At 49.7% G+C, this 25,688-nt stretch overlaps 1 protein-coding gene across 5 annotated transcripts in view; it reads left to right on the top strand.

Annotated features, from left to right (window-relative positions):
* MAB21L3 (mab-21 like 3) overlaps positions 1 to 23,370 on the top strand; it is a 103,580-nt gene extending 80,210 nt beyond the window's left edge. Inside the window, exons 9-12 of one of the 5 annotated variants that reach the window (XM_036235045.1) lie at positions 4,615 to 4,751; positions 17,550 to 17,769; positions 20,539 to 21,677; positions 22,509 to 23,370. Coding sequence is in view for 2 of the 5 variants with exons in the window: in XM_036235046.1 (XP_036090939.1) it covers positions 20,539 to 20,559 (21 nt within the window). In the remaining 3 variants the exon portion in view is untranslated. The remainder of the gene's footprint in view (positions 1 to 4,614; positions 4,752 to 17,549; positions 17,770 to 20,538; positions 21,678 to 22,508) is intronic. The other 4 variants (XM_036235046.1, XM_036235044.1, XM_036235047.1 and 1 more) reach the window with 4 other exon arrangements.
* The last annotated feature ends 2,318 nt before the right edge of the window (positions 23,371 to 25,688 follow it).

Raw genomic sequence — 25,688 nt, 5'->3', positions numbered from 1 at the left:
GCGACCCTCTGTACTTGCGGGGCTCAAGGACTTTGAGGAGGAGCACTTTCTCTATTCGCTCTTCCCCTGATGTCACAGCTGGGTTGGCACATAGCGTCCTCCCCGTAACTGAAGTCCGTAGTTGGGGAAAGCAAATCTCCAGTCTCTTGCGTGGCCACCAATACTCTAACCCCCGTGCCTGGCAAAACAAGATCCTGAACAAGAAGCATCTCCTGATTCAAGCTTTCTTCTCATCCCGTAATTCCCCCGTCACATGCACGAACAATAGTAGTTGGGGAAACTGATGCCAAATGCTCTCAGGGTGTCCACCCATCCACGGGGTGGCTGATGCCTGGGAGAGGTTCAGGGGAGAAGGTAGACCAGCCAGACCGTGCAAGGCACAGAAAGCAGGCTGGCTGGTGAGCAGGCTCACTCCCGGCTCCAGGGTCAGTTGAGAGAGCCATCTCTGACAGAGACAACCGGTGTCCGCGGCAGGGCTGAGCAGGGCCTCCTTCAGATTCGTGGCTTCTCGGGAGGGAGGGGGGAGAAAGGTCTGCTGAAAACGAGGGCCCCTCCATCCTCATCGGACTGCGTTCGCGGCTTGACGAACAGTTCCCCAGGAATGTGCTGGTTCCCTGGCTTACGGTTACGCGCGTACAAAAATTATTGTCTTAACAGGCACATTCGTCTTCTGAGTCATCTTCATGACCCCTGCACAGTCTTTGCAGGCTCCGATCTGATCCTTCGCTCAGTGGTCCTCTGCGCGCCTCCCTCTGTGTCTGTTTTTGCCTGGATCTGCGATGAGGGTTTAATTACCTATGCTAATTCTCCTGAACTTAACTTACAAGGCAACTTCTAATTATTGGCTTGCTTTTTCCTCTCTGTGGATATCATGCAGATTTGTTGGTGGGGCTGTTTGCTTGTTTGTTTATTATTATAGTCTTTTGGGAGTTATATAGAACTTCCTTTCTTCCTCCATTTCTGGTTCATTCGTGCATATTTTGGTTCAATGTGTCTAGCAAAAGTGTCACTATAATTTTCACTTTATGCTGACCTTATTCAATTTTCTAGTTCCTTCTTTATTTTTCCCCACTCTCAATTGTGAGGACGGCTTTGGGTTCATTTCTTCCCTGAGGTATAAATCTGTAGGAGAAGGAGCACTGGGTTGGGAGTCACTATGCCTGTGCGTGTTCAGGCCCCACCACTGCCACCTGCCAGCTTTGTGATCCTCAGTTAACCTCCATGAATACTTTAGCTCGGCAATGGGGATAAAACAATCTCTCCTTCTTCTCTTAGACGGATGCCTTAAGGATAAAATGAGATCATGGAGTAAAGAAAGCTTTAAAAACTATTGGAAAAGTCATATTAATTGCCATGTAATGAGTGTTACTATATGTCAGGCACCAGGCTAAGCTCTCTGCAGACCATTTTATTTCATTCTTATGATGATGCAATAAGGGATAGCGTCATTACCACCCACATTTCCTGGTGAGGAACTTGAGGCTTAGAGAGTTAAGTAATTACCTGAGATCACTCAGCATATGAAAAAAGAAGAACCAGGATTTGAACCAAGTCTGTTTAGTGCCAGACCGTGGGCTTTTAACCACTGCACCATCCCCAAGTCAGCTGAACCAAAGTCACCATCTTTCACCTAGATGCTGATGATGTCTATATAATTACACCCTAAAGAAAATCAAGTGCTTAGGAGACAACAAATTCCCAGCATATTCGGTGAGGGGTTATTCATTTCATGGCAGGCTAGAGAGAAATCGGACATTTTGCTTGAGTTTCCAGGATCAAAACTTGCACTGTTGACCAAGGGGGCAGCATGGTGTACTAGTAATTAACATCCTTATCTGAAATTAAAGACACAATCTGAGACTTTGGGCCAGTCAACCTCTTTGGTTTTCTGTGTCCTTACTGTGAAGAGGAGATGCTTAAACAGGAAAACCATTACTGTCTCCGTAAGTCGCAATAATTCTAATAGCTAACATTTTATTAAGTGCTTACTAAGTGCCAAGGCTTCTTCTAAGTGATTGATGTTCAGTCTTATATGGTTCTCACCACAACCCTAAGAGGTAGGTGCTACTGTTATGATTCCCTTTTTGTAGGCGAGGAACCTGAGGCACAGGGAACTTTGCTCAAAGTCACATAAAGAGTAGAGGGCAGAGCACGGGACGCACACACTTAACCACTCAGCCATCTTTCCTTTCTAATGTAGGAATTCCGTCATTTGTCGCCCTGAATCGAAGAGTAACGACATTTGGTCACTTTTTTATAGCCCGCCCCAGTTTTTCTCCTGCTCTAGATAAAAAAGAATATGTATCTTTCAATATCCCATTACACTGCCTAGGACATAGCAGATAATAAATATTTGCTTACATGATTTTTTTTATCATTAAAAAAATTTATGAAAAATACATGGAAACGAACAAGGACAAAGTGAGAAGTAGAAAATAATGAGGCAGCATTACTGAGAGAAATGATCTGACTCAGACCCGCTAATGTGATCTGTCTGACCAGAGAATAATCCAAAGATAAAACACAATATGAAACTATACAGTTCTTATCTCCATAAAACAAATGCCAAAAAAAAAAAAAATTGAATCATCCCAGTCGCAGAAACTTGATTATTGACTTTGGCAAAGCTTTCTCCATCTCTTTGTGCCAATTAAGTTATTAGAATTGAATTGAGAGAGGCAGACAAAGGAGAAGAAGATGCTGAGCAGCTGAAATCCATCACTCTTGGAGCTGATCCCCTGCCAAAGGCTACTTCACCTCCCGAGTGGGACCCACCACTGTCCAGCATCCCAGCACTGCGGTGCTGCGGATGCTGCAGTCAGGTTTCTGGAAGGGACATCCAGGTGGCTGGGCACCAACAGCCGTGGGCAAGAGAAAAAGGGCGCACCTTTCCGTTACCGAGGGCCAGATGGGCCAGCCCCCACCAGGGTTAAGAACAGTGAGGCTTTACTAGCCTTACTGTCCTCCCCAGGCCGTAGAAAGGGAAGAAGAGGCAGAAAAGGAAAATGAGAAAGAACACAGCGCTAACCACAATCTGCTCGTGACAGGAAGAAAGAGTGGTTTAATAACCCACAGCCAGATTAATGGAATATTCCCCTCTCCTCTGGCAGAGCTGGCCCTCTTGCACCATCACTTACAAAATGGGCTGCTTCTGGAGGAGCTGCGGAGCTAATGAACAGATCTGCCCCCAAGTGTGCCCAAACCCATTCCACTAGAACTACAGAGCCAGAGAGTGTTTGCATATCAGCTTAATGAGGAAACCACTAGCACTTTCTGGAAGCCGCCATGGCCACTTAGCATCTCTTTTAGCCACATCCTCCCTCAGTCGACTGCCTTCTCATCCTCTCCTTCGTTGTCCCCAAGTATCTTCCTTACATTCATTTTCTCTGTCATCTACCTACCAACCATGAAACATCAAAGCCACCATTTAATTTTTGTGCCCAAATCTCTGAGAATGATTGCATCTTTGTAAATTCTTATGAAGATCCTAGCAAAGGTATGAGCTTTTTTGATTAGTTGAGTTGTTTATATATTTGTTTCTCTGTGGACAAATTTTCTACAACAACAGCAATAGCATAATAATAATAGCTAACATATTGAGCATTTGCTATGTGGAAGGCACTCTTTTAAGCACTTAGAGTGCCTAGAAAATTTTTGTAACTCAAGAAGGACAGCCCTAGGAATGCTAACATAGAAGAGTCTCCAACAATGCTATACTGCAGCACAAGGTTCAAAGCTCCACCCACTCACCCAGAGTTTTTAATCAACTTAAGAGCTTCTAATCAGATTTCTAGTCCCACATTCTTAATCAGGATCAGATATCTTAGTATTACTAAACATCTGAGGAGAGGTGACAATGGGAATGATAAACACCAAAACAAACAACAAACAGAAATAAAAGTAGCACGTGGAAGACTGAGAACACGCAAGGAGAGAAGAGTTGAAGCGTATGTATATTTTAACAGAAATAAGATACCGAATCCAAGGGAGGAAAAAGTAAAGTAAAAAAGAAACATTCAGAAGCCAAAATGGAATTCTTGCAAATGAAAAACAGCAGAAATAAAAAATTCAACAGTAAATCTCCTAAAAAGTAGAACAAAAAGTCAAAGAGATAGGAAAATTGGAGATAAAGAAAATTTAGAAAAACTAGTCTAAGAATTCTAGCATCTAAATAATAGGAGTTCCAGAGAGAGAGAGAGAAAACAGAAAAGTGATAATCACAAATGAAATTATTCCCCCCAATTTTCCAGAAATAAAAGACAAAGGTTTCTATCTTTAAAGAATACAGCAAATACCAAACACAATGGATAAAAATAGAACATATCAAGGTAACATTACAAAATTTCAACAAGCGGGGGGGGATTAAAAAGTCTACAAAATTCCAGAGAAAGAAAAATTCACATACAAAGAATCAGTAATTAGAATGGCTTTGGACTTGTCAATAGCATCCCCGAAAAATGAGACAAAAGAAAATGGGGTAATGTGTTCAAAATTCCGAAAGAAAATATCCTCCAATCTAGAGTTCTATACCCAGCCAAATTATCAAATGAGTGCAAAGATAGAAAAAAGACATTTTCAGATGTGCAAAGTCTCAAAAACGTGTCTTTCATGCAGCATTTCTCAACAAAGGGATAGATACAACAGAAGTTGCGACATAAGAGACATGTGAAAGTTGTCCCCTGGAAGATAGTGAAAAGGGATCCCAGAAAGATGCCGTGCACCAGCCATGGAGGACAGCAGCTCAGACCGATGTAAGTCAAGACATAGACATGAGACCGTCAATTGTCTGTGCAACCCACAGACAGAATGCTCAGGTGGGCTTGGCCCACATTCTTCACCAGATTCTGCTCTCTACTCTTTGCTTGCTATTTAGATCAGCCTATAGAAATACTCTGCTCCCAGCTACTCCTAAGAGCGAAGCAGGCCAATGAAGTAGTTCATTCTAAGATGAACATAGAAGCAGGCTGTAGAGAGCAGTCCACTTTCCCTGACAATTTTCCTGGAGGAGGGCCATAGAAGCTGGTGTGGACAAGAATAGTAAAGAGATCTGGATGGAAAATGGGATTGGGCTCTGCTACGACAACCAACAGTATCTGCTACAGCCTACAGTTGGCATGAAACTCTTCAGCAGCTTGACATGCAAAAAGGAATTCAGCTGTTAAAATGTTCACATCCCACTCTCTCCTGAGTTGTGCTCAGCTAGAGATGCTCTATGCATGGGTTCCAAGGTCACACATCCTCAGCCGTGGTTCCCAGAGTAGGTCCTCTGTGCTGGTGTGGCGGGCCCAGGGGGGCTCTGTTCTTGGTCGCGCCCTGTGCCAGAATCAGCAATCCCAACAAGGCCTGGCACTGAGCTCCATGAGTTTCTCTTGGGTGTCTTCGAGCCCTTTCCTGCCAGCTCATATCATGAACAACACCTCAGTAACTGGAAAGGTTATAAATATGTCAGAGTCTAGGTCTCTAGGTTCCTTGACTTTAAGCAATTTGGCCCAGTTTCTCCTTAGGGGTAATTAAAAGAGTTCATTGTATCCATGTCTTCTTCCAGACTAAGTTCTTTGGGTATAAAATCCATCACTGATATCCCCTTCCCCATCCCCCTTCCCCTAGTGGGTACTTGGTACAGAGGAGCTGCTCAATATATATTTATAGAGTAAACAAATGAATAAATAATTGAATTGCCGATGACTCCTGAGACATCCGAGATGTACACATCTTGTTGTTCGGATCGGGCAGTTCTGCCAGCTCCCGGGGAAAATCAGACTCATAACTGACTATTAAAATGATATTTTAGGAATCTGAATGTAAGGGGAGAAAGCCTTTTTTAAATAGTGACCATCGTACATTTTGAGATTATTTATTTAAAAACTCACTTACTTTATACTCAAGAACTTAGTAAAACTAGGCCAGTCGGGAGCTCCATAACAGAAGTCTCAGTGGGGAGAGGGTGGTGCGTTATTTGCATCGTGATTGTTAGCACGTCAGCAGGTACTTCTGAAGCACGGAGGGTTCTCAGCAGCAGTTCTTTTCAGTGTTTTAAGCATTTCTCACAGAGTTGTATTTAAAAATACTGTAGAGCCAGAGCACTCATATACTGCGAGTGGGATGTAAACCGGCTCAAACGCTTTGGCAGCGTCTCCCGAAGCTGAACCAATGTCTGCCCTGGGACGGACTCTCTCTCAGTGTCTGTCTGTCTGTCTGTCTGTCTCAAATCTCCATTACGGTTTGCTTCTTCTGAGCAAATAAGTATGTTCAACTCTCCTCCATTGAATTTTCCTCCTCGACGCATCCTCCAGGCTCTCTCTGTACCTTCTAAGCTGAGTTCTGGATGGAAAGGTCTATCTGTCGTCTCCACTTCCTGGTTTTTATTCACTCCTTGACCCGCTACCCTCCGACTTCTCCCCGTATGTCCCCCAGAGAGTCTTTTTTCATCTGGTCAGCGATAATGACCCGGGTGTCAGAAGTTTCGGCTTCTTTTTAGTCTTTGTATTCCTGGATCACTGCCTCGCTCAACACTGTTGAATAGCTCTCTTTTCTTCAAAAGTCGCCCTTCCTTGGTCGTCTGGCGAGGTATCTCCCTCCACCTCTTGGCTGCCCTTGGTCCTCCCTGGTGCGGCATCCTCGGTTCTTTTCTCTCTTCGTGCTGGGGCCTCTCCCTCGGCATGCTTTCCCCTCTGTCCGCTGATGTCCTGGAACCCAGGCCCTCCAGATCACATCTCTCTCAGGACCTTGGACCTCTGTACACAGCCTGATATTGTATCTGTTTGGCTGCCTCGTCCGGAAAGCAAGTGCAGTGTATCAAAAACTTAACCATTATTTTCTCTTCCGTCCGCTCAAAGAAACCTCAGAGTCACTCCCTCGTCTCCCTCCCCCACATGCCTCTGGTGACCAAGGCTGATCAGTCCTATATTTTGAATGACCTCAGGGCTTTCTTTTAGTCCCTAGCCATTGCTCCCCAGGATGTGTCCTCGTTTCTCGTTTCACCCTCACCCCCTGATGACCTCCCTACAGCTGGAATCCGATCATCCTTCTTTCCAGCTTCCCTTCCAGGACCGGCCCCCCAAGCTCCTCAGCCTGCACCCCCATCCTCGATGTCTTCATCGTCTCGTCTTTTTTTTCCCCAGACTCCCCTTCTACCCCTTTGTCTCAGGCAGTCTGAGCCGCACCCACGGAGAATGCTAGCGCCGCTCCAAATGTCCCACACTCTCCGGTCCACGTGAACCCCTTTCTTTCCCTTTTTACCTCTCGCCTCCTGACTCTTGCAGATGGAGACCGACCCCTCTTTTTGTTCCCATAGCACCCACAATACTGGAGCTGCTCACCTATCTCTCCTGCTGGCTAAACTCTCGGAAGGCAGACATTCTGTCTTTTTTCATCCTTGTATCCCAAGCACATGGCTCAGGGTCGGTGCTCAAAAATTTATGGCATAAATAAGTAAATGTTCAGTCCTTGGGTGCGTAGACTTTTTTTTTTTTTTTTGCCTCAACGATTCATAGCTCAGCAACTGCATTTCCAGCACCGTCACTGTTTCTATTTCTGAATCTAATTGCTATTGCACAAAATCGTGAGGGCAGAAACTGCAGTGAGCGAAGTGGCCCAGCGGCTGCTTTGCAATGCAGATGCTGCGTGCACTTGCGAACATTGCCGTGGTCTTAAACGGGCGTCGGCCTTTGGGATGAGGGCAGGAAAAAAAAAAAATTCCTGTTCAGTATGTTGCCTGAGAGATTCTCACCCCCACTGCTGCAAAGTCCCCCTTTCTCCAGGATTGCTTTCTCTCCTCTCCCCCATTTCAGGTTAGTGATATTGAAAGATCACAAACCTAAGAAATCCGGGACAATCCATAGCTACATGAGCTGTTCCCTGGGCCAGAACCCAAGGCCCAAGGGCACATAGTTCTCCTTCTTTAGTCCCTGCAAAACGCTGGGCGTCCTTCCTGACGGCAAGGTCGCAGGGTCACGGGACACCCCACACAGAGATCAGCTGACCATGAATTTCCCTGAAACTTCTTTGATGTACTTTTTATGCTCACGCTCAACTCCCTCTTGGATAATGAGTTCTGTGAATTTATTACCTGCTGGAAACAAAATAACATTTCTTTTCATTTAACCTAAATGTCCTCTTGATCCAATGTCACCGATCCCTTTCTACATATACGGTGCCGAAATTGTGTGAATGAGCAGTTGTTCCCCAAGCCCTGTGGGTCCCTTGGGACTTTTTGGATCTCTCTCTCTCTCTCTCTCTCTCTCTCTCTCTCTCTCTCTCTCTCTCTCTCTCTCTCCCTCCCTCCCTCAAGCAGCCCCTCTCAGTCTTCAGCTTTCCAGACCAAAGTTAATACACGGTGTCTAGAAGACGGCCCCAAACATAATAAATATCGAATGGTGCTTGTGGAGCCGAATGGCGATAAGAGCTGTCTTTAAAAGGGGATTCGGATTCTTGCTGTGAGTCCGGGACGCGAGAATTAACCGAGAAAAGACTACCAGGCAGCGTCGAGATGAAACACGGACGCGAGCTCGGGTCCCTGGGGACGGGGCCCGGGCTCGGTCGCGCCCCTCGTTTCTCCAGCTGCTTCTCCTCCCAAGGTGGCAGTGCCCCCCCGTGTGCGGCCTGCCTCTGCGAGACGGCGGCACACCGAGCCGGGCCTTTCTGAGGGCCGTGTCCTTGCTTAGGGCCGATCGCTCCTCGGGGGCCTTTGCGTGCCTGGCCTGCACTGTGGAGAAAGTTCGTCCTGTGTGAAGGCCGGGTTAAGCCGCCCAGTGATAACGGGAGTGAATAAAAACACTGGGACTTGCCGCACGTCATAAATGGCTCAAATGAGAGCCGCAGGAAAGTCCCCAAATCCCTTGACTCTCTGGAAAGCTCTGCGGTCTGCACTCCAGCTCCGTCTACACTCTGGCCCGGGTCCCGTGTCCCTTCTCTGCCTTTGTTTTACAGCGGTGAATGGCGAGGCCCTCTGGAGGCTCAGGGGACATCGTTTCATTGTCAGAGCCTCCAGCCACCCTGCTCAGGCCGCCCTACGCAAGACTGTGTTCTCCTAGCAACGAGTCACTGCCCCGCCTTGTCCCCGTGTAAGGAAATCGGGCCGGGGCAAGGAGAGAGGGGCGGCCGGCCAGTGCATGCGGCACCTCGTGGGCCTGGGTGGGGTCCCGCCGTGCCTCTGCGGGGGGGTGCGCGGGGGCGGAAAAGGCAGAAAGGAGAACAGGTCTGTGGCCCTGGACAGGGCCCAAAACCATGCCTTTGTGGGGGCGGGAGGGTCACGTGGAGCCGCACGGTCCCCTAGGTAGGGGACCCGTCATTAGCAGAGCATGGGCTCTGGGCTCCCACGGGTCTGGCGCGGAAGTCCAGACCCACGGCTTCCAGCATCCTGGGCACGTCGCCCAGCCTCCGTGAGCCTTAGCCTCCTCATCTGTGTAACAGGGACCGCGGCTCGGCCCACGCAAGCACCGAGCACAGGGCCTGGCGCAAAATGGCAGCTGGGGGCTGCCGGCTCTTCTCTTTCCCTCTCACATCCCCCTTGTCCCCTCCCTCCCTCCCTCCCTCCCTCCTTTCCTTCCTTCCTTCCTTCCTTCCTTCCCTTGGCTTCCAGTAAAGAATTTCGCCTTAGCCCGAGCAACCAATGTGCCACACCACCACCGCGTAGATATGACTGCGAGGGTGCCGCTCGTGGAGAATTTGCCCAGGGGAGGGATTCCGCTGCCTTGCCCCTCCCAAGCCGTGCCCCTGGGGGGCTGCCACCCAGGTCCGGCCACAGCGGTTTCATGGACCTCAGTCCCAAGCCGAGTGGCCTGGCGGGAGAAGGAGACGCTCTGGGAAGCTGCGGACATTCCAGCTGTGACCGCGACATCCCAGGGACTGACTCTGGCCAACCTTCGCTGCATGCTGCTGTCCAGGCCGGTATCAGTGCCAGCACTAGGGCCTGACCGCACCCCCGCCACCCCCACAGAGCCAGTCATGGGCCACCACACTGTGTCCCTCTCTGCAAAAATCCCAAAAGGCGAAGCCGCTCTCCAGGATTCCCAAGTTTCGACAGGAAGCCCTTCGGAAAATGCAGTTTCGTGCAGGCCTGTAGAAGCTTGGCGTGTGGGGAAGCTGGCTTTACAAACCACGTGTGATTCACAAGGAGTCTCACCACAGAAATCTTCTAAGTAGGCCTTCCTTCTTTCCTTCTCGAGCAGAGAAGGCTTTAGACACTTTGTACTTTTACTCGAATTCCTCAAACACCTTTGTATTCTGTGAAGTCAGAGTACGCGTGGATTCGAAACAAGCGTTAGAGCTGATTTCATGAGAACGACGTGCCTCGGGCCCCGGGAAGGGCGAGACGGGCCCGTTGCTGCTTTCCAGAGGGGACGAGAGCGGGAGAGGGGACGCACGTGGAGGCCTGACGTCCCCGGGTTCCCGGTCCGACGTCGCGCGAGCCCCTCGTGCCTCCGCCTCCAGCAGCAGCCGTGTTGGGATTACTGACCGCGCCGCCTACGAAGTGTTCTGACCACGGGTAGCACGTGCTACGAGGCTCTCTGCTCCCTCCGTCCAGGCCTCTCCGCCTCTGCCCACTAAGTTGCTAAAACGTGACCCTGGTACGATTATACGCTCACATAGCCCGTAGCCCGGAGGCACCAGGCAGCCCGCAGAGATGTGTTCTGCTGGCTTCCTCATCACAGAAACACAGCTGTAGAGGTCCCCTCTCCGCTCCATGAGCGCCTCGTGAGAACTGGCACTTGGAACCCCCGCCTCCCGTCCCCCATTTTCTCCTTGGATCTCAGACACAAAAAAGAATAAAGCTTGCTTACATGCCTAGGACATTTCTGAGCGCCAGTGCCCACAAAATTTCCTAGGACTGAGAGTGCGAGTCTGTCATTATGGTATTTGCAGAACCAGAGACTGTATTTAAGGCTTCAAGATGATGCTTATTATAACCCTTTCTTGGACAATCATGCCAAAAACACTACATGAATAGTCTTTTTCAAGGAAATTTGCCAGAGAAGGCAGAATGCATCTGATTACATAGGAATCGTTCGGGGTTGGTTTCAAGCTGTAGACTCTGCGGGGCTGGGGGGGAGGGCTGCCTGGGGCGGGGAGACTCGGCACAGAGCTGTGCACTGCACAACTCGGGGGCTGCCACCCTCGGAAATTATGATGGGAATGGTGCCCCGTCGGGGCGAGCCCTGTGGCAGCCCCGATACCACCCACAGGAAGTGGGCAGCTACGGAAGATGTTGAATTCCGAATTAAAGATTAATTCTGAGGGAAACTCATGCCTCAGGGGATAGACAAGAGACGGGGATTCTAAATTCTTCCAGGGAGAAAGCAGACCCCCAAGCCCAGCCCATAGAACTCCCAAAGGAGCCGCATTGCCAGGGAGAAACAGAGGCTCTTTGCAAACTCCTGCAAAGTTCCCACTTCCTAAACACAGTGTCAAACCCATCTCCATTACTTAGTGATCAAAAATCATCTGCCATTTTTCATTTCTCCTTTTCTTAAAATTCGTAATTTAATTAGAGAGATTGCATCCCACATCGTAAATTAATATCACTAGATAAATCATCACGTTAAAAAAAAAAAACAAACCTAAAACGTTGGCTCTTCTCTTTTATCCGCTATCACTTTGCTCGTGGGGAGGAAGGGAAGTGGCGTGCACACAGCCATGATGCTCTAGGAGGACCGATCTGGCTCGTGTGGTGTAGAAACGGATGGGGAGAGGCAGATGGCTGACTCCGTTCTTCATTCAGCAGGCGTTTACTGGCTACTTGCCACGTGTCAGGTCTATAGAGGTAGCTTCTGCTCCTGTGCCACTTTAGGTCCTCCAAGCAGCAGACACTGAGACAGGATTTCCTGGGGGAAGAGCCTATGAAAGGGCAAAGAGGAAGAAGCAGGAGCAGGGGGCGGGGGGCGAGCGTTCAGAGCACGGTGCCTGTCTCACGCCTGTGACAGGTGAGCGGGGAGGAAGGGCATCGGGCCGCGGTGCTGTTCGGTCTTAGCCGGGCCGAGAGAGCCTCCCGAGCTGGGGCTGCCCATCGGACAGTCCCGCAGGGGCGGGGATGACCGGCCCTAGCACCCCAGTGTGCCCGTCGGCTGCGGGAGAAATGCGAATGTCACAGTGGATCCAAAAGGTGGTCAATCAACCACACGTGTCCTGTGGCAGGGTCTTCCTCTTTTATGTCCGGCAGATCTTTTGAAGGAGATCTAAGCGGAGCACTTCCACGGCTGGCCCAGCCGTCTCAGTTTAGACGTGTGGACGTAGATAGACAGTCCGTGTGTCCTCCATGCTCGACCAGCCACAGCCGGGGTGTGGGCAGTGCCCGCGGTGTAGCTAGAGCATGGCTGCTCACACAGGGGGACTGTGACGTGTGGGTCGGTACCGCCCGCAAGCCCAGTACAATTATGTATAAGACGCGGTGGCAGGAAGGAGAGGTCAGGGAAGGGTCAAGATACAGGGACGTGGCAGTTGGGTCTTAGAGCGTGACTGGACTTGGTCATATACACTGGAGGAGACGTCTGTCCGTCTGTCTCACTGGAAACCCGGATTCATATCCTGGCTCTCTCACTTGTCAGTTGTTAACCTTCGGTCAGCCTCTTTACCTCTTTTAAGCCCGGTTTCTTCATCTGTAAGATGGAGATAATGATCGTAGCTCTATTATAGAATCGTTGTAAGGACGCGCATGAACCCACCAGCAGAGCACCGGGCCCACGGTGCGTGATCGATAAGTGGTAACAGTTAGTCTTCTTGTCTGACACCCCAGACAGTGGAAACGGCCTGTCCCAGGGTTCGATAGCATGAAGGGCGGCCAGTCAGGGAGCCGCCGGGGGTTTTCTGTGGCTGGATCATATGGCGCAAGGGAAGGTGTGGAGGAAAACAGGCTGGGGAAACAGGCCCCATCGGATGAAAAGCCTCGTGTGCTGCGTAAGATGTTTCGGATTTCACACGAGGTTATGAGACGCTATTAAAGGGCGTCACATAGCGAGGGAGAAGACCGGATTTGCATTCTAAGATGTTCTCTCTGGCTATGGGGCGTCTGGGGAACTGGAGGGAGAAGAGACTGAAGGGGGTGATCTCTTAGGAGACTTCTGCATTGGTCACAGCAGAAGGGGCAGGGACTCAAGAGAGGGAAAGGAGAAGGTTTGAAAGACACTCAGGAGGAAGAACTGACGAGTGATGGCAACCGGCTGGGCCTTCGGGTCGCGGAGGCGTCTCGGTGAGGAGAACACCTGGTCGTTTGGCCGAATGACCGGGCGGATGGGGTGCAGCGCACCCATAGCAACTAGAAGGCGCAGCAGTGACCGCGGGCGGGTGGAGTTTGGTGGTGCCGAATCTGAGGGGCCCGACGTCTGGATCCGGGGCTCAGACGCGAGGCCTGGAGGCACCTGGAGATGGCGGCCGCGGTCCGGGCAGGGGTCTGAAAAGGAACGACGGTAGGCAGAGCACAAAGAAGGTCAGCGCAAGAACCGTCGTGGGGCGCGTGCGATTTTCCCAGACATCTCGTCTGCACCCGCCTTGTAAACGCACGATGGAATGCGGGGAGGATGCTCAGCGCCGCTCCTGCCTCCTAAAGCCCCTCGAATCCACAGATACTGGAAAAACAAATAACCATCTAGGAGTGGAAATCAGCTCAGACTGAAAAAGCGAAAGGAAGTCCTACAGTTGATCAGGCCGAGAGGACACGGATAAAAGCCGCCGCGAAGGTAACAGGAGGCTTTGTTTCTCCCAAGGTCACTCGCAGGCTGTACGATGAGCAATTGCTGCTTTCTTCCCAGGGGCGTCACGGGCCCACTGCGCTAAACCCGCCTGGAACTGAGGATGCCCAACTGCTAAGCGGCCCTTGCCTCAGGACGGAGCCCTTCATCCAGCTCCTTCCCCGACCCCGCCTCGGAAAGCAGCCGGTCCCACCCGAACTGAGCTCTGTCCCCTGCAGGCTCCTCGGGTTCCTTCAGCAGGACCCCACACCTTACGGAAGATGTGTCCCTCCTCCCTCTTGGCCGCCATTCCTCTGGAGTGTCCTCTCTTGCTGCAGCAAGCCGAGACATCTGGCTCTGCGTTCGTGTGTCTGACACAGGTGAACACCAAGTGGTCTGTGGCTCATTCAGTTTTGATAATATGCACGCCCTAAAACCGGAGGCATTGCCGATGACGGTGTGCTACCCGGCAGGATCACTGGGAGCCATGGAACACTTGGCTGGAAGAAAGTATAAGAGATGCAACTTAAATCAGAAATCTGGAGTGGGAGCATGCCCGGCACACCTGGCTGGGAGCCTGTCGGCCCACGCCCCAGAGCCCACTTCTTCCCTTCCAGGACCACGCCTTAAAAGGCCCATGGGCCAACGGGAGAATGATAACGTCCTCCATGGCCTGTGCTCCTCCACGTCTCGCAGCAAGAACTGACCACCCAGGAGGTCCCGGGCTGCAGAGGGAGCCTCTCCTGCGGGCCCTTCGCCTCGGCCAACCTTCGTCTCTGAGATGACTGCAGCAACATCATGAGGATTCATTAAAGGATTGTGCACGAAGCCCTTTTTTGACCCCTGCCCTTCAAGGAAGAAAGATCACGTCCCCCTCGTCACCACAGCGCAACTCGATGGCTGCACCCCGCAGAGCCCTGCAGTTGAGTGGCAGTTGCCCACGGCCACTTCGGTCTGACCGATCACTGCCCATGTTGTCATCGATATTATTTTTGAATATTATTTTTTAACAACTCATTTCCATTGAGGGGCAGGGCCCTCATTTTTTTTTTGTATCCCCAAGATTTAGCCCAATGCTTGACGTAGAATGGGACTCCATAAATGTCTGATGCGTGAACGACCCTCAGAAAAAAATAACCAAACTTCAACTCCATAAATCGCTCAGTTGGCCTTGTATTCATCCCGGTGTCTATTTCTGGACCCAGCTCCACACCCCCAGGGACTCAGCATCCAGCCTCTAACACGGCAGCCACTCATATGTCCAGGTTTGCGTCTGCCGAGGTCCTCTTCTTGAACGCCCCAGCCATTGTCCACCTCAAGCTCCAGACCCCTGGGGACAGGGACATGTCCCCAAGCTCTATCATTAAGTCTTCAGGGCATTTAGTTGGAAGATGGCCCTCATCTTCTGAGTTTTGTTAGGATGTAAATTATTAAAAATGTAGGAAGCGAGGCCACTAAGTGATGTTCGGTAAACAGAGGACGATGTTGCCACTCAGGTGTGACCTATACGGAAGAACATCGTAGGGCATGTGCTTCGTGATCGTGAGGCCTGGACTGAGTACCAGCTCCACAATGCACTGTCAGTGTGACCGTGGGCCAGTTTCTTAAACTCTGGAAGCCTCGGTTTCCTCATCTGTAAAAGCGAATATTTACCATCGGTCTGCCACAGAACAAGCTCTGAATAAATGTCAGCTGTTACTTACTGTGGTTCTCCATAAGCTGATAGGCACAGAATTCAAAGAGATTTTAAATGTCACCGAGTATTTGAGTTCTTTGGCACCTGATCAAAGATGTTTTGAGGGGTAGAGGCGAGAAACCGAGAGGACACACTCTCACTTCAACCTGCGTCTGCTTTTCTTTTATTAGTTGCAAGTGTACAGTACATCGGTTAGTCATTTATATAGTTTATAAAATGATCCCCCTAATTGCTTGTTCTCTCCTCTGGCTCTCCAACTAGCCATTAGTGCTGACTGCATTCCCTCCGCCGTGCTCCCCATCCCCGTGACCATCTATCAACTACTAATTTGTACTTTGCTAACCCTTCACCCCAGTCTCACAGCCCCTCAAACCCCCTCCCCTCTGTCCATCACCAAATTGTCCACTATGTTTGTGAGTCTGTTTTTGATTAGTTTGTTTCTTTTGTTCCTTAGATTCCTCATATTAGGTGAAATCATATGGTGTTTATCTTTCTCAGCCTGACTTATTTCATTCAGCACAATAACCTCCATCCGTATCGTTACAGATGGTAGGATTTCATTTTTTATGGCTGTGTAATATTCCATTGTATATATGAACCATAACTTCTTTATCTAATCATCTGTTGATGGGCATTTAGGTTGCCTCTATATCTTGGCTATTGTAAATTGTGCTGCATGAACATAGGGGTGCGTAGATCTTTACGAATTGTTATTTGGGTTTCTTTGGATAAATACCCAGAAGTGCAATGGCTGGGTCAAAAGGTAGATCCATTTTTAATTTTTTGAGAAACCTTCAAACTGTTTTCCATAGCGGCTGTACCACTTTTGCAATCCCCCAACAGTATATGACGGTTCCCTTTTCTTCACGTCCTCACCAACACTTGTTGTTCTTTGATTTATTGACGACAGCCATTCTGATAGGTGTGATATCTTATTGTGCTTTTCATTGGCGTCTCTCTGATGATTAGTGACCTTGAGCATCTTTTCATATGTCTGTTGGCCATTTGCATTCTGCTCGATTGAGCTTTTGAAGAGAAAAGAAAAGGAAGAGTTTTCACTGCCAAAATTAATGCAAACTACAAACTGGGGCCAGAATCTCTTCTTCAACATCCTGGCCAAATTGTAATCCGGTTTTTCCTTAAACACTTAAATTCTCTGCGAGGCCTCAAACTAATTTGCTTAGCAATTGTCTTACTCTGTAGGAAATGCGGAAGCTCAAACAAATGGCTAGCAAAGTTTTATTACCTCGTGGAAGTCCCACCAGGCCTACTTTAATAAAAAGAGCTTTGTTCAAAATTAATTGAAGTCCAATACTCTTGCAAAAAAAAATGCCACAATAGTCACTGTGACGGTTGTCGTCTGCGGGTTATAAATGTCTCCCGGCAACCTTAGCCATATTGTTAATTCGCTAAGCAGATCCTTTCAGTTTTAATGCGCATAAAGATCATTTTCAGCCTGGACCCTTGTGCAAATTACAACAAATTCCAAATCACTGGAGTTGGAAATAATACAATTTTAGTGATGCTTTAATGATATTTTCCGTTATGTAACGCTGATTTTTCAAAGCATTTTCATAGCCGATGTCTTACTTTAACCAGCCCCTCTGAGCTGAGATGAAAATCAAATAAAATCCTATAGGTCAGCATGCTCTGTACACTGCAGAGCTCTGAAAATGTTTGCAATGAATAAGTTATTAGACTCCAGGTCTCCTGACTCTGACTCACCGCCCGACCTGTCTCCACAGGCCTCGCAGCCTCTCTCTTTCTAGAGGGATGGAAGAGGCCTCAAGCGAGAGCTGCCTAGCCACAGTTAGAAAATGTCCTGGGTAGCTGTGCGGCTTTGTGCCTTCCAAGACCAGGGAGGGCACTGGCGGCCCGCGGGTACAGAGCTGGTGAATGGGTGAGCGCGCATGGAGTGCCATGAGGAAGGGGTGGCCGAGGAATCCCTCCTTTCCGTGAAGAGCTGCCCTCTGGTTCACAGCGATTGCTGCTCTTCATTCTGCTCGCTGTCCTCTCCCCAGGTCCATGCCAGGCTCCTATCCACCTTTGAAGCCCAGTCTCGCCAGCTCGAATTCCTTCAGGGGCCTAGTCTAGCAATCTCAAGTTCAAGTCATCCCTCCTCCTCTGAAATTTTTAAGCTCTTTGCCCCACTCCCCTGACTCTTCCCCCATAGGTCCTTTTATTGCTTGCAGGGGAACAAGGCGCAACCTGAGAGCAGAGGCCATGCGAGTCTCATCCTACGGAGTCTACTGCGTTATGCAGATGGTGGCGGATGCTGCCATCTCCCCAGCTACCCACTCTCTCCTTGATCCTTTTAGTAAGCCTTGGCTGGATTCACGGCCGCCTAGCTAGCCCTGCATTTCCTGCATCCTCAGCAGCGAGGCGTGGCCCCGCGAGCCTTCTGTCGAATGGGTAAGTGCGGAAGTGAGGTGAACGCGCACTTTAGGTTCCCAACGACTGAGTAGCTTGTCCCTTTCGTGCTTTCCCTTTCTCTTGGGCTGGGAAGCGGATGCGGCAGACGAGAACCATGCCCTGGGCTGGCAGAGCAACACGATGGCAGGAACCTGGGTGTCTAGCAAAGCTGCCCACAGCCTGGACTGCTACCCCAAACACTTCGATGAGAGACTACTAGTTTTCTTAAGCCATTCTATTTTAGGATCTGATTATTAAAATTGCTCTGCCTAATTACTAATCAGTGCACAGGTGCCCAGTATAATTTCCTGTGTGTATCAATGAGTGGGTGCACAAATAAACAAAAGAATAAAGAATTAAATGAATGCATGAATGAGTAAATGACCTGTTGCCAATTGCAGTTCTGCTTGAAATAACACCTGCCCTGTTTTCCTAATGGCGGCTCTGATTTTCCTGACAGAGAGGAAGCCAGGGAAGAGTTTGGGGGAGACAGCGAGGGCCTATGCTTCAGAGGGAGGGTGCCCAGGGAGTCCAGCAATGGATTTGCTGCTACTGCTTTGCTTTTTGCATGACGTTAGACGACTCCCCAGGGACCTGCTAGCAGAAAACTGAGAAGTGAGTTTTCTACTGTCAGGAGTTCAGTTAAAATCGTTTGAGCTGGCAACGTGCAAGTATTGTTATCAGATGACGATAAAGGACATGCGGTGGATCTGTCCTTTTTACGACAAGGTCCTCGAAGAACTTCGAAGTATTTTGTCAAATGTGCGAACCCCTGTGAGGTGAAGTGGCATCACACAGTAGGGAAACATGAGATGCGCTCAACGCTCCTCACAGTGTTAGAGCGAGAATCGGATGTGTGTTCCGTACACGGTGAGGCCGTGTACGGAGCACACCCTGGCGATCGCTGGGATGACAGTTTCGCTTGAATATTCCCAAGGACGGGACCGTCGCCTTCTCAGGAGGCAGACCATGCTGTTGCTGCACACCTCCGATTCTTAGCAATGAAGCCAAACCTGGTCCCTTTAGGTCCTTTTTGTCCTTCTTTCACTCTCTGAAGATACGTAGCATTCCCGCCGGCACCCCGACCCCCACACCCCAACCCTTCTAAGTCTTCAGATACGTGAAGACAGATAATGTGTGTCCCCGAGCCTTTTCTTCTCTGGTCTAAAAGGCCACGTCGTTCAGGTGACAGGCCGTTAAATGCTTCATCAACCTGACCTGTCTCTCTGAGTACTCACTGGCCGCTGTACCCATGTTCTGCCGGCACAGAACATACCAGAACGCTCACCACCCTTGATCTGGGTCTGTGCATTCTGGAAATGCAACCTAAGTTTGTCTTTTTAAAAAATGCTTCTCAGACTGTTGACTCATATTGAGCTGAAAATAAACTAAAACCACTAATTCTCCTCCCTCATGAAGTGCTATTAACCCATCTTTTACTTTTGTGGCTTATTTCTTGAAACCAAGGGAAAGATGTTACATTGATTCTGATTTATTCATCTCGGTCCGTCGTTTCACATTTTTAAAAATACCGAGTATGTGAACAAACACGTTTTCTGTGTTGCTCAGAGTTGGATCATTTGCAAATGAAATATCCTGTCTCTTTGACTTTATTCAAATAAGTGATTAAAATGTCGACTAGGATTGGGCCAAGGGCAAGAAACCTCCCTTTAAAGGCCAGGAATCCTTTCTCCTGGGTCAGGGCCTGCGGCCAGCAGTGTGTCCACCCACGGGCTCGCTGTCCAACCCACCTTTCTCCATCTGGTTTCCATCATGACAAATCTGTCAAACTCCTGAGCTGACCTGATTAATGCATTCGTGATAATTGTCCCTTGGCATTGGAGAAAGGCCCGGACCAACAGACATGGGGCAGGTTCACTTTGTGGCTGGGGTGGAGGGAGCAGCAGCAGATGGGCCTTGCAGAGAGATCCGAGCAGCACAGGCCCCGAGTCCTTAGGGACAGGGGAACTCTTCTTGAAGGAGATGCGGAGGAAATTAAAACGCGACTTCGTCCCGTTCTCCGCTTACCCAGGCAGGCTTGCAGGGTGATACGCTAGGTGGGTGGGACTGTGCGGCACGCGGTTACCTGGTGCTTGACAGTCACGAGATGCTCTGGCATGAGCACCAGAACCAACGCATCGTCATCGTGAGGATTTCGGGCACATTTAAGGACTTTCCGAAGCCCTGGATCCCTGGAACGTGGGCCAGTGAGAAATAGTGCTAAAGATCCTTAAGAGCCAGGGCGTGGGGCTCAACTGAGCGCAACTTCTGAGGATGGTTATCCAGGACCTGCAACCCAGCAGAAGGGGCCGAGCTCTGACGGAGCAGGCCATGGCCCGGGGAACCCTGGGCAGAGCTCCAAGAGACCACTGGGCCCAGAGGAGTCGGCTAGGGCGCCCATGGGGACTTTTCCCTGTTGGAACACGCGTTGGAGTTTGGGTGTTTAGATCGTTTGCATTAAATATTTGTGAGGAGGTAGCATATGAGACCTGTTAGTTTCATAGAACTGCCATAATGGATTCTCCCAGTCATCCCAAACTGGATGACTTAGCATAATAACAACGCATTCGCTCACGGTCCCGGAAGCCACACTTCTTTCCAGGGCCTGGGAGAGAAGCTGTTCCATGCCTCCCTCCTGGTTTCTGGGACTGCGGACAATCCTTGGCATCCCTTGGCTTGCAGCCACGTCGATCCGGTCCCTGCCCTGGCTTTGCAGCATCTTCTCCTCTCAGTGTTAGTCTCAAACCTCCCTCTGTTCTTCTATTTTAGGACACCGATCACCTAACTTAGGACCCACTGGATAATCCAGGAAGATCTCATCTCAAGACTTAATTTAATTATTATCTGTCAAGACCCTTTTTCCAAATCAGGTACCAGTCGTGAGTTCTGGGGATTAAGAGGTAGACGTATCTTGCTTGGGCTGGGGAGGCAGCATTCAGCCCGTCGTAAGGATCCGGCTCCGTGTTTTTTCGCTAGGAGCAAAACCCTCTCGTCTTGAACCTGAGTGATGCTTTTACTGCCCCCAAACAATCAAGAGTTGCAGCTGGAAGTGAAGAGTGTGTGTGTGTGTCACCACCTGTGGATGGAAACATAGCACGATGTTTGCTGGGTCCTGGAGAAAGTACACACACACACACACACACACACACACACAGAAAACATTTTAAGCCCTCAACACCAAACACGGTCTTACTCTCCTTAAATAAATCCATAACTATAGGGACTATGAGTATAATTTGGGTGTGCATGTGCATCTATTACATGTTTTAAAAGGTCGTCTGATTGGGATCCATTGTTATTTCGTTTGACGACCCCCTTCTGCTTCTCGCCAGATCACTGCAGCCTTCCTCCCTTTCACTTTGGCACTTGGCCATTCATGCACCAACCCCGGGTCTTTGGTGGCCAGCAAAGAGACGACTCAGGGGCTTCTTCCTATGGCTGAACTGGCGTCCCCTTCCCGCGCTTGCCCCCTTCTTAAATCTGCCCTCACCTCACCTGTTAGGACAGTCCCCAAGTAGCTGCTGTTGGGTAGGCTAGCACTTGAGGCCACTTGGGAGGAGGGTCAGGGAGCATGACAGCTATAATTCCATAGGGCCACTGCTTGAGCAGTTGCGAGCTAAAGTCACGCATTTATCGCTCTTTAAGCAGGCCTCTTTGAGCACCTGTTACGTGCAAGGCACCATTCTGGGGCCTGGGAGATGGAGGGAAGGTAGAGGTGATCCCTATCTCAGAGGCACTAAAGCAATGTCATAACATCTCACCTTCCAGACTCAGAATTTTGACTCCAAAGTGAAGACCAGGTTATGTCAGCAAAGTGGAACGGTCCGTCCTCGTGGATCGTCACAAATGCCTTGTGCCCACAGTTCTTCGCAAGCAGCATTCACACACACGGTCCCATCGCGGTGACTGTGAGCGCCCTGGGGAGCCAGGAGCCTCTCTGCGTCCAGAGGAAGACGCCGAGGCTGGGGGTGGGGCGGGGAGCGTTCCCAGCCAGCGGTCTGAGGCCGGCTTTCCTCCAGAGTCTGAGGCTCTTTCCACCCACCAGGAGAGAGTTTGCCTCTGCTCGCTCCCGCCTTGACGGCTGAGCGATTTCCCCGCTCCTCCTTTCTCTCCCTCAGTGCTCACGGGACTGGGACCCCATGCCCTGGCCGGCACCCTCTGCCACCCCACCCCGCCCCACCCCGAGACTGCCGGGGCTCTCTCCTCCTCACCCCAAAGCTTCTCAGTTCTCTAATTTGATAAATTATGCTAATGAATGAAAATAGGTCAAACGGCAAGTTTCCAATCCTATTTTCAAGCTTTGGGGAGATGGAGCTTTAATAGAAAAATGAATACAAAGGCCGTTTAATGGACAGGCTGGCCGAAGGATAAACTGCTTTCATTATGCAAACACCATCCTGGAGGTAGCGAGCGAGGAGGAGCTGGGAGGGCATGCTGTGACTCCGTCCCCAGGGCCACGGCACAGAGGGCTTGGAGCTGGGAGCCAGGCGGCGCTCTGTGTGAGTCCTTGCTGTGAGACACTGAGCAAGTGACAAGCTATCCTCGCTTAGCGTTTTGTGAAACGGAGGTAAAAATATCTACGTGAGGTTCTTGTGAGGATTCAACCGGCTAAAGTATATAGATGTGCCCGCTAGGGGTTAGGAGTTTCGTTTTTTAAAAAAATGTATTGGTTCCTTTCCTCCTCAGGGAGCTTACCCGCCGGGTGCGGAGGTACCTCAGCCTTACCCTAAAATTTGCAGAAAAGCCACGCGCGCTCTGGGGAGATGGTGAGAGGACAGAACCCAGGTGGAAAGATGGCGCCCAGGTGTGAGGACAGAGGCACAGGTGAGGGGACAGGAATGCCGGGGAGAGGCCACGATGCAGACGAGAAAGTGGGGTACAGGTAAGAAGACGTACGCGCAGGTGAGAGGGCAGGAGCACAGCCGGGAAGACAGGGGTACCAGGTAAGCGAACCAAGGTACGGTGGGAGGGCAGGGGCACAAGGTGGGGAGGGTCAACACTTGTGGGGCTTGAGGGCGGAACAGGAGGGCGGCGGTGGGTGTCGGGAAGGCGGCCCCCTCCCGGATGGCTTCCTGTCTTCCTCGCACACGTTAAAAACATGTTCAGCTTAACAAAAGTAATGCGTACTAGTAAAAACAAAAAGTGCAAAAAATGCATAGTTTTCTAAATTCTTTACAAAAACACGCGTGCATCGTTCCCCTCTGCCGGCCCCGGGTCCAGCACGGAGCGTCGTTACGATCTGGCGCTGCCCTGTTAAACGCATTTTATACACACCGCTTTGATTTAGAACCATCGCTCGCCCTGAGAATCGTTCTGCAACATGCTTTTGCTGCTGTTGCCTTTCCTCCAAAGCCTATCCTAGCCGACTTTCCACGTCAGCGAGCACAGCTCCGCCTTGTTTTACAGACCTGTGTGGTATTGCATAGCACAGGTGAGCCACAATTCCCCTTGTTTCCTACGCATTTTCTCCACGTTTTCACTACCATAAACAATGGTGCAATTCGTTCGCGAATTCAACGCATGTGGCCTGAGCAGCTATAGTGCACCAGGCATCCGTCTGGGCTTCCTAGACACAAAAGTGGGTAAAAAAAAAAAAAAAAAGAGAGAGACTATCTCCACGCCCACGGAGCTCGCAGGCCAGTGGGGAAAGCAGACACCAGAGTAATGATGCCACAGGGAAATGTAACGTCGTTACCAGGACTAGAAGGTACGTAACACCCTCGGACATGAAAACGGGAGGGTGGCCTCCTCGGGAGGGGAGGCCACAGCAGCCAGCCAGGGGAAGGAGAGGTTCAGCGTCGTACGAAGGACGAGTTTTAAAAGCAGGACCGATGGCAGACCAGATGGCATGGCCGCAGGGCTGGACCTCCCAGGCCGGCTTGAGGAATTCACCCTTGATCCCACGAGCCAAGCAAGCCCTAAGGCAGAGTGTCGCCCGCAGGCCTGCGGGCTGTGCACCGCCTCGATCACGGTGATCGTTGTACAAATGCTAAACTTGCCGAATCATACACTTTAACCATATGCATTTTATTGTACATCAATTGTACCTCAACGGAACTAGTTTTTAAACCCACTGGAGCATTTTTAATGGCAGTAGAGGCATTATCTAGTTTTCAAAGATTTTCCAGCTGTTCAGAAACAGGGAAGACACTAGAGAGAGGGAAAGCAGCTACGGCATCATTTATGGATGCAGCCAGGTAAGGGGAGAAATGCTGGCTCATTCTTTATAACTGCCGTGTAGCATTCCACGGTAGGAACATGTAAGTTATTTATCCATTTGCCCACTGAAAAATATTTAGGTTGTTTCCAATGGTTTTGTGCTATAAAAAGTCCTTCCACGAATGGCCTGCTTTCTCCACGTTCCCACCTGTGAGCGTCGCTGATCAAATACCTACAGGTGCAATCGCTGAGGCAGGAATGAGCACCCTCACGTGGTCTCAGCGTTGCCAGATTGTGCTCTCCAAAGTCATTGCAAAGAGATTCGTTCCTGTCCGGATTTCGCCAATATTCCCATTGTTCTATGTTCTCGTCAACGCTTGGCATTACCGAAACGTCTAAATGTCGATGGGTGTAACGTGGTATATCACTGTTTTTCTACTTTCCAGGGCTATTAGTGAGGCTGTGCACGTTATTTCTCTTGGCCGATGAGGCTCCTCCTCTGTGAATTCCGTACGTACCCTTTGCTTATTTTTCTAGTGGGCCCCTTGTCTTTTTATTGATTTAGTTCACCCTGTATCCTTATATTTGAATTCCTTGTCAGCTGTAGACGTTGCAAAAATCTCCCAATCTGTGGCTTGCCTTTTCCCTTCATTTTAGGGTGCTCTTTGTTTTACGGTGTGTTTGTTTATTAAAGCTCCCCTAACAAACTACCACAAACCTAGCGGCTTCAAACAACAAATTTATGAACACTGATTTTGTATCCTGAAATTTTATTGCATTCGTTTATTATTTCTAGTAGTTTTCTAGTGGAGTCTTTAAAAGGACAAATGTATTATCTTCTGGTCTGGAGGTCAGAAGGCCCAAATGGCTTTCACCTGGCTAAAATCAACCGTGGGCGGGTTGCGTTCCTTCTCGGGTTCCGTGGGAGGAGGGGTTTCCTCGCCTCTTCCCACTTCCGGAGCCTGCCTACATTCCTCGGCTTGCAGCCTGCCCATCCATCTTCAAAGTCGGCCAGCTGGGCTCTTCAAATCTCTCTCCAACTTCGAAACTCCTCTGTGCCTCTGATCAGGAACTTGGGGCAGCCCAACTTTTTAAAGGTATCCCCCACTTTTCTAAAGTTCGCTTTAGGCCACTTAGCTTTTATGAAAGACTCACATACCAAAAAAAACCCGTTTTCCTTCTTACGAAAAAAGGGGAGAAGCAAAATAACCTCGAGTGTTTGTTTTGCAGCGAGCACGGGAGCAGTGAGTGGCCCTGCCGGGCCCCTTCCGGGGACAGAGCTCAGCACCCCAGCGTCAAGCCACCAGCGCTCTGGACTATGTGAGCACCTGTGCTTTATCTCAATTTATTTTGTCCTTCCGTTAGCAAGATGCATCCTAAGGTCTCAGTGCTTGTAAAGGTGTTACGCTTAGCATAAATCTGATGCAATTACGCATATTTGGTGTGATCTGGCAGGTTATTTTGGGAGTCTGGAAACGCTCAATTTTTTCCATATGAATTAGTGGTAATTGCATCTTAGGAAAGGTTTCGTAGGACCCTCTACTTTCAGATAGCGGGAGAAACGAGTAGTCCGCTTTTCCTGTTCGCTTTCTGCGCCATCTTTATCACATAGCAAGTTTTCATAAATGCATGGGATTGTTTCTGGGCTCTTTGCTCTATTCTTTCAATTATTTACTCCCTTGTTTCTCAAAGTGTGGTTCACAGACCAGCATCACCTGGTAGCTTGTTTGGAAGAAAGAATCTCAAGGTCCATCCTGTTT

Source organism: Rousettus aegyptiacus, unplaced genomic scaffold (assembly GCF_014176215.1).
Source record: "Rousettus aegyptiacus isolate mRouAeg1 unplaced genomic scaffold, mRouAeg1.p scaffold_m13_p_17, whole genome shotgun sequence".
NCBI classification, from domain to species: domain Eukaryota; kingdom Metazoa; phylum Chordata; class Mammalia; order Chiroptera; family Pteropodidae; genus Rousettus; species Rousettus aegyptiacus.
The sequence above is the reverse complement of the archived record's forward strand: the minus strand, read 5'-3'. Positions and strand labels throughout refer to the sequence as shown.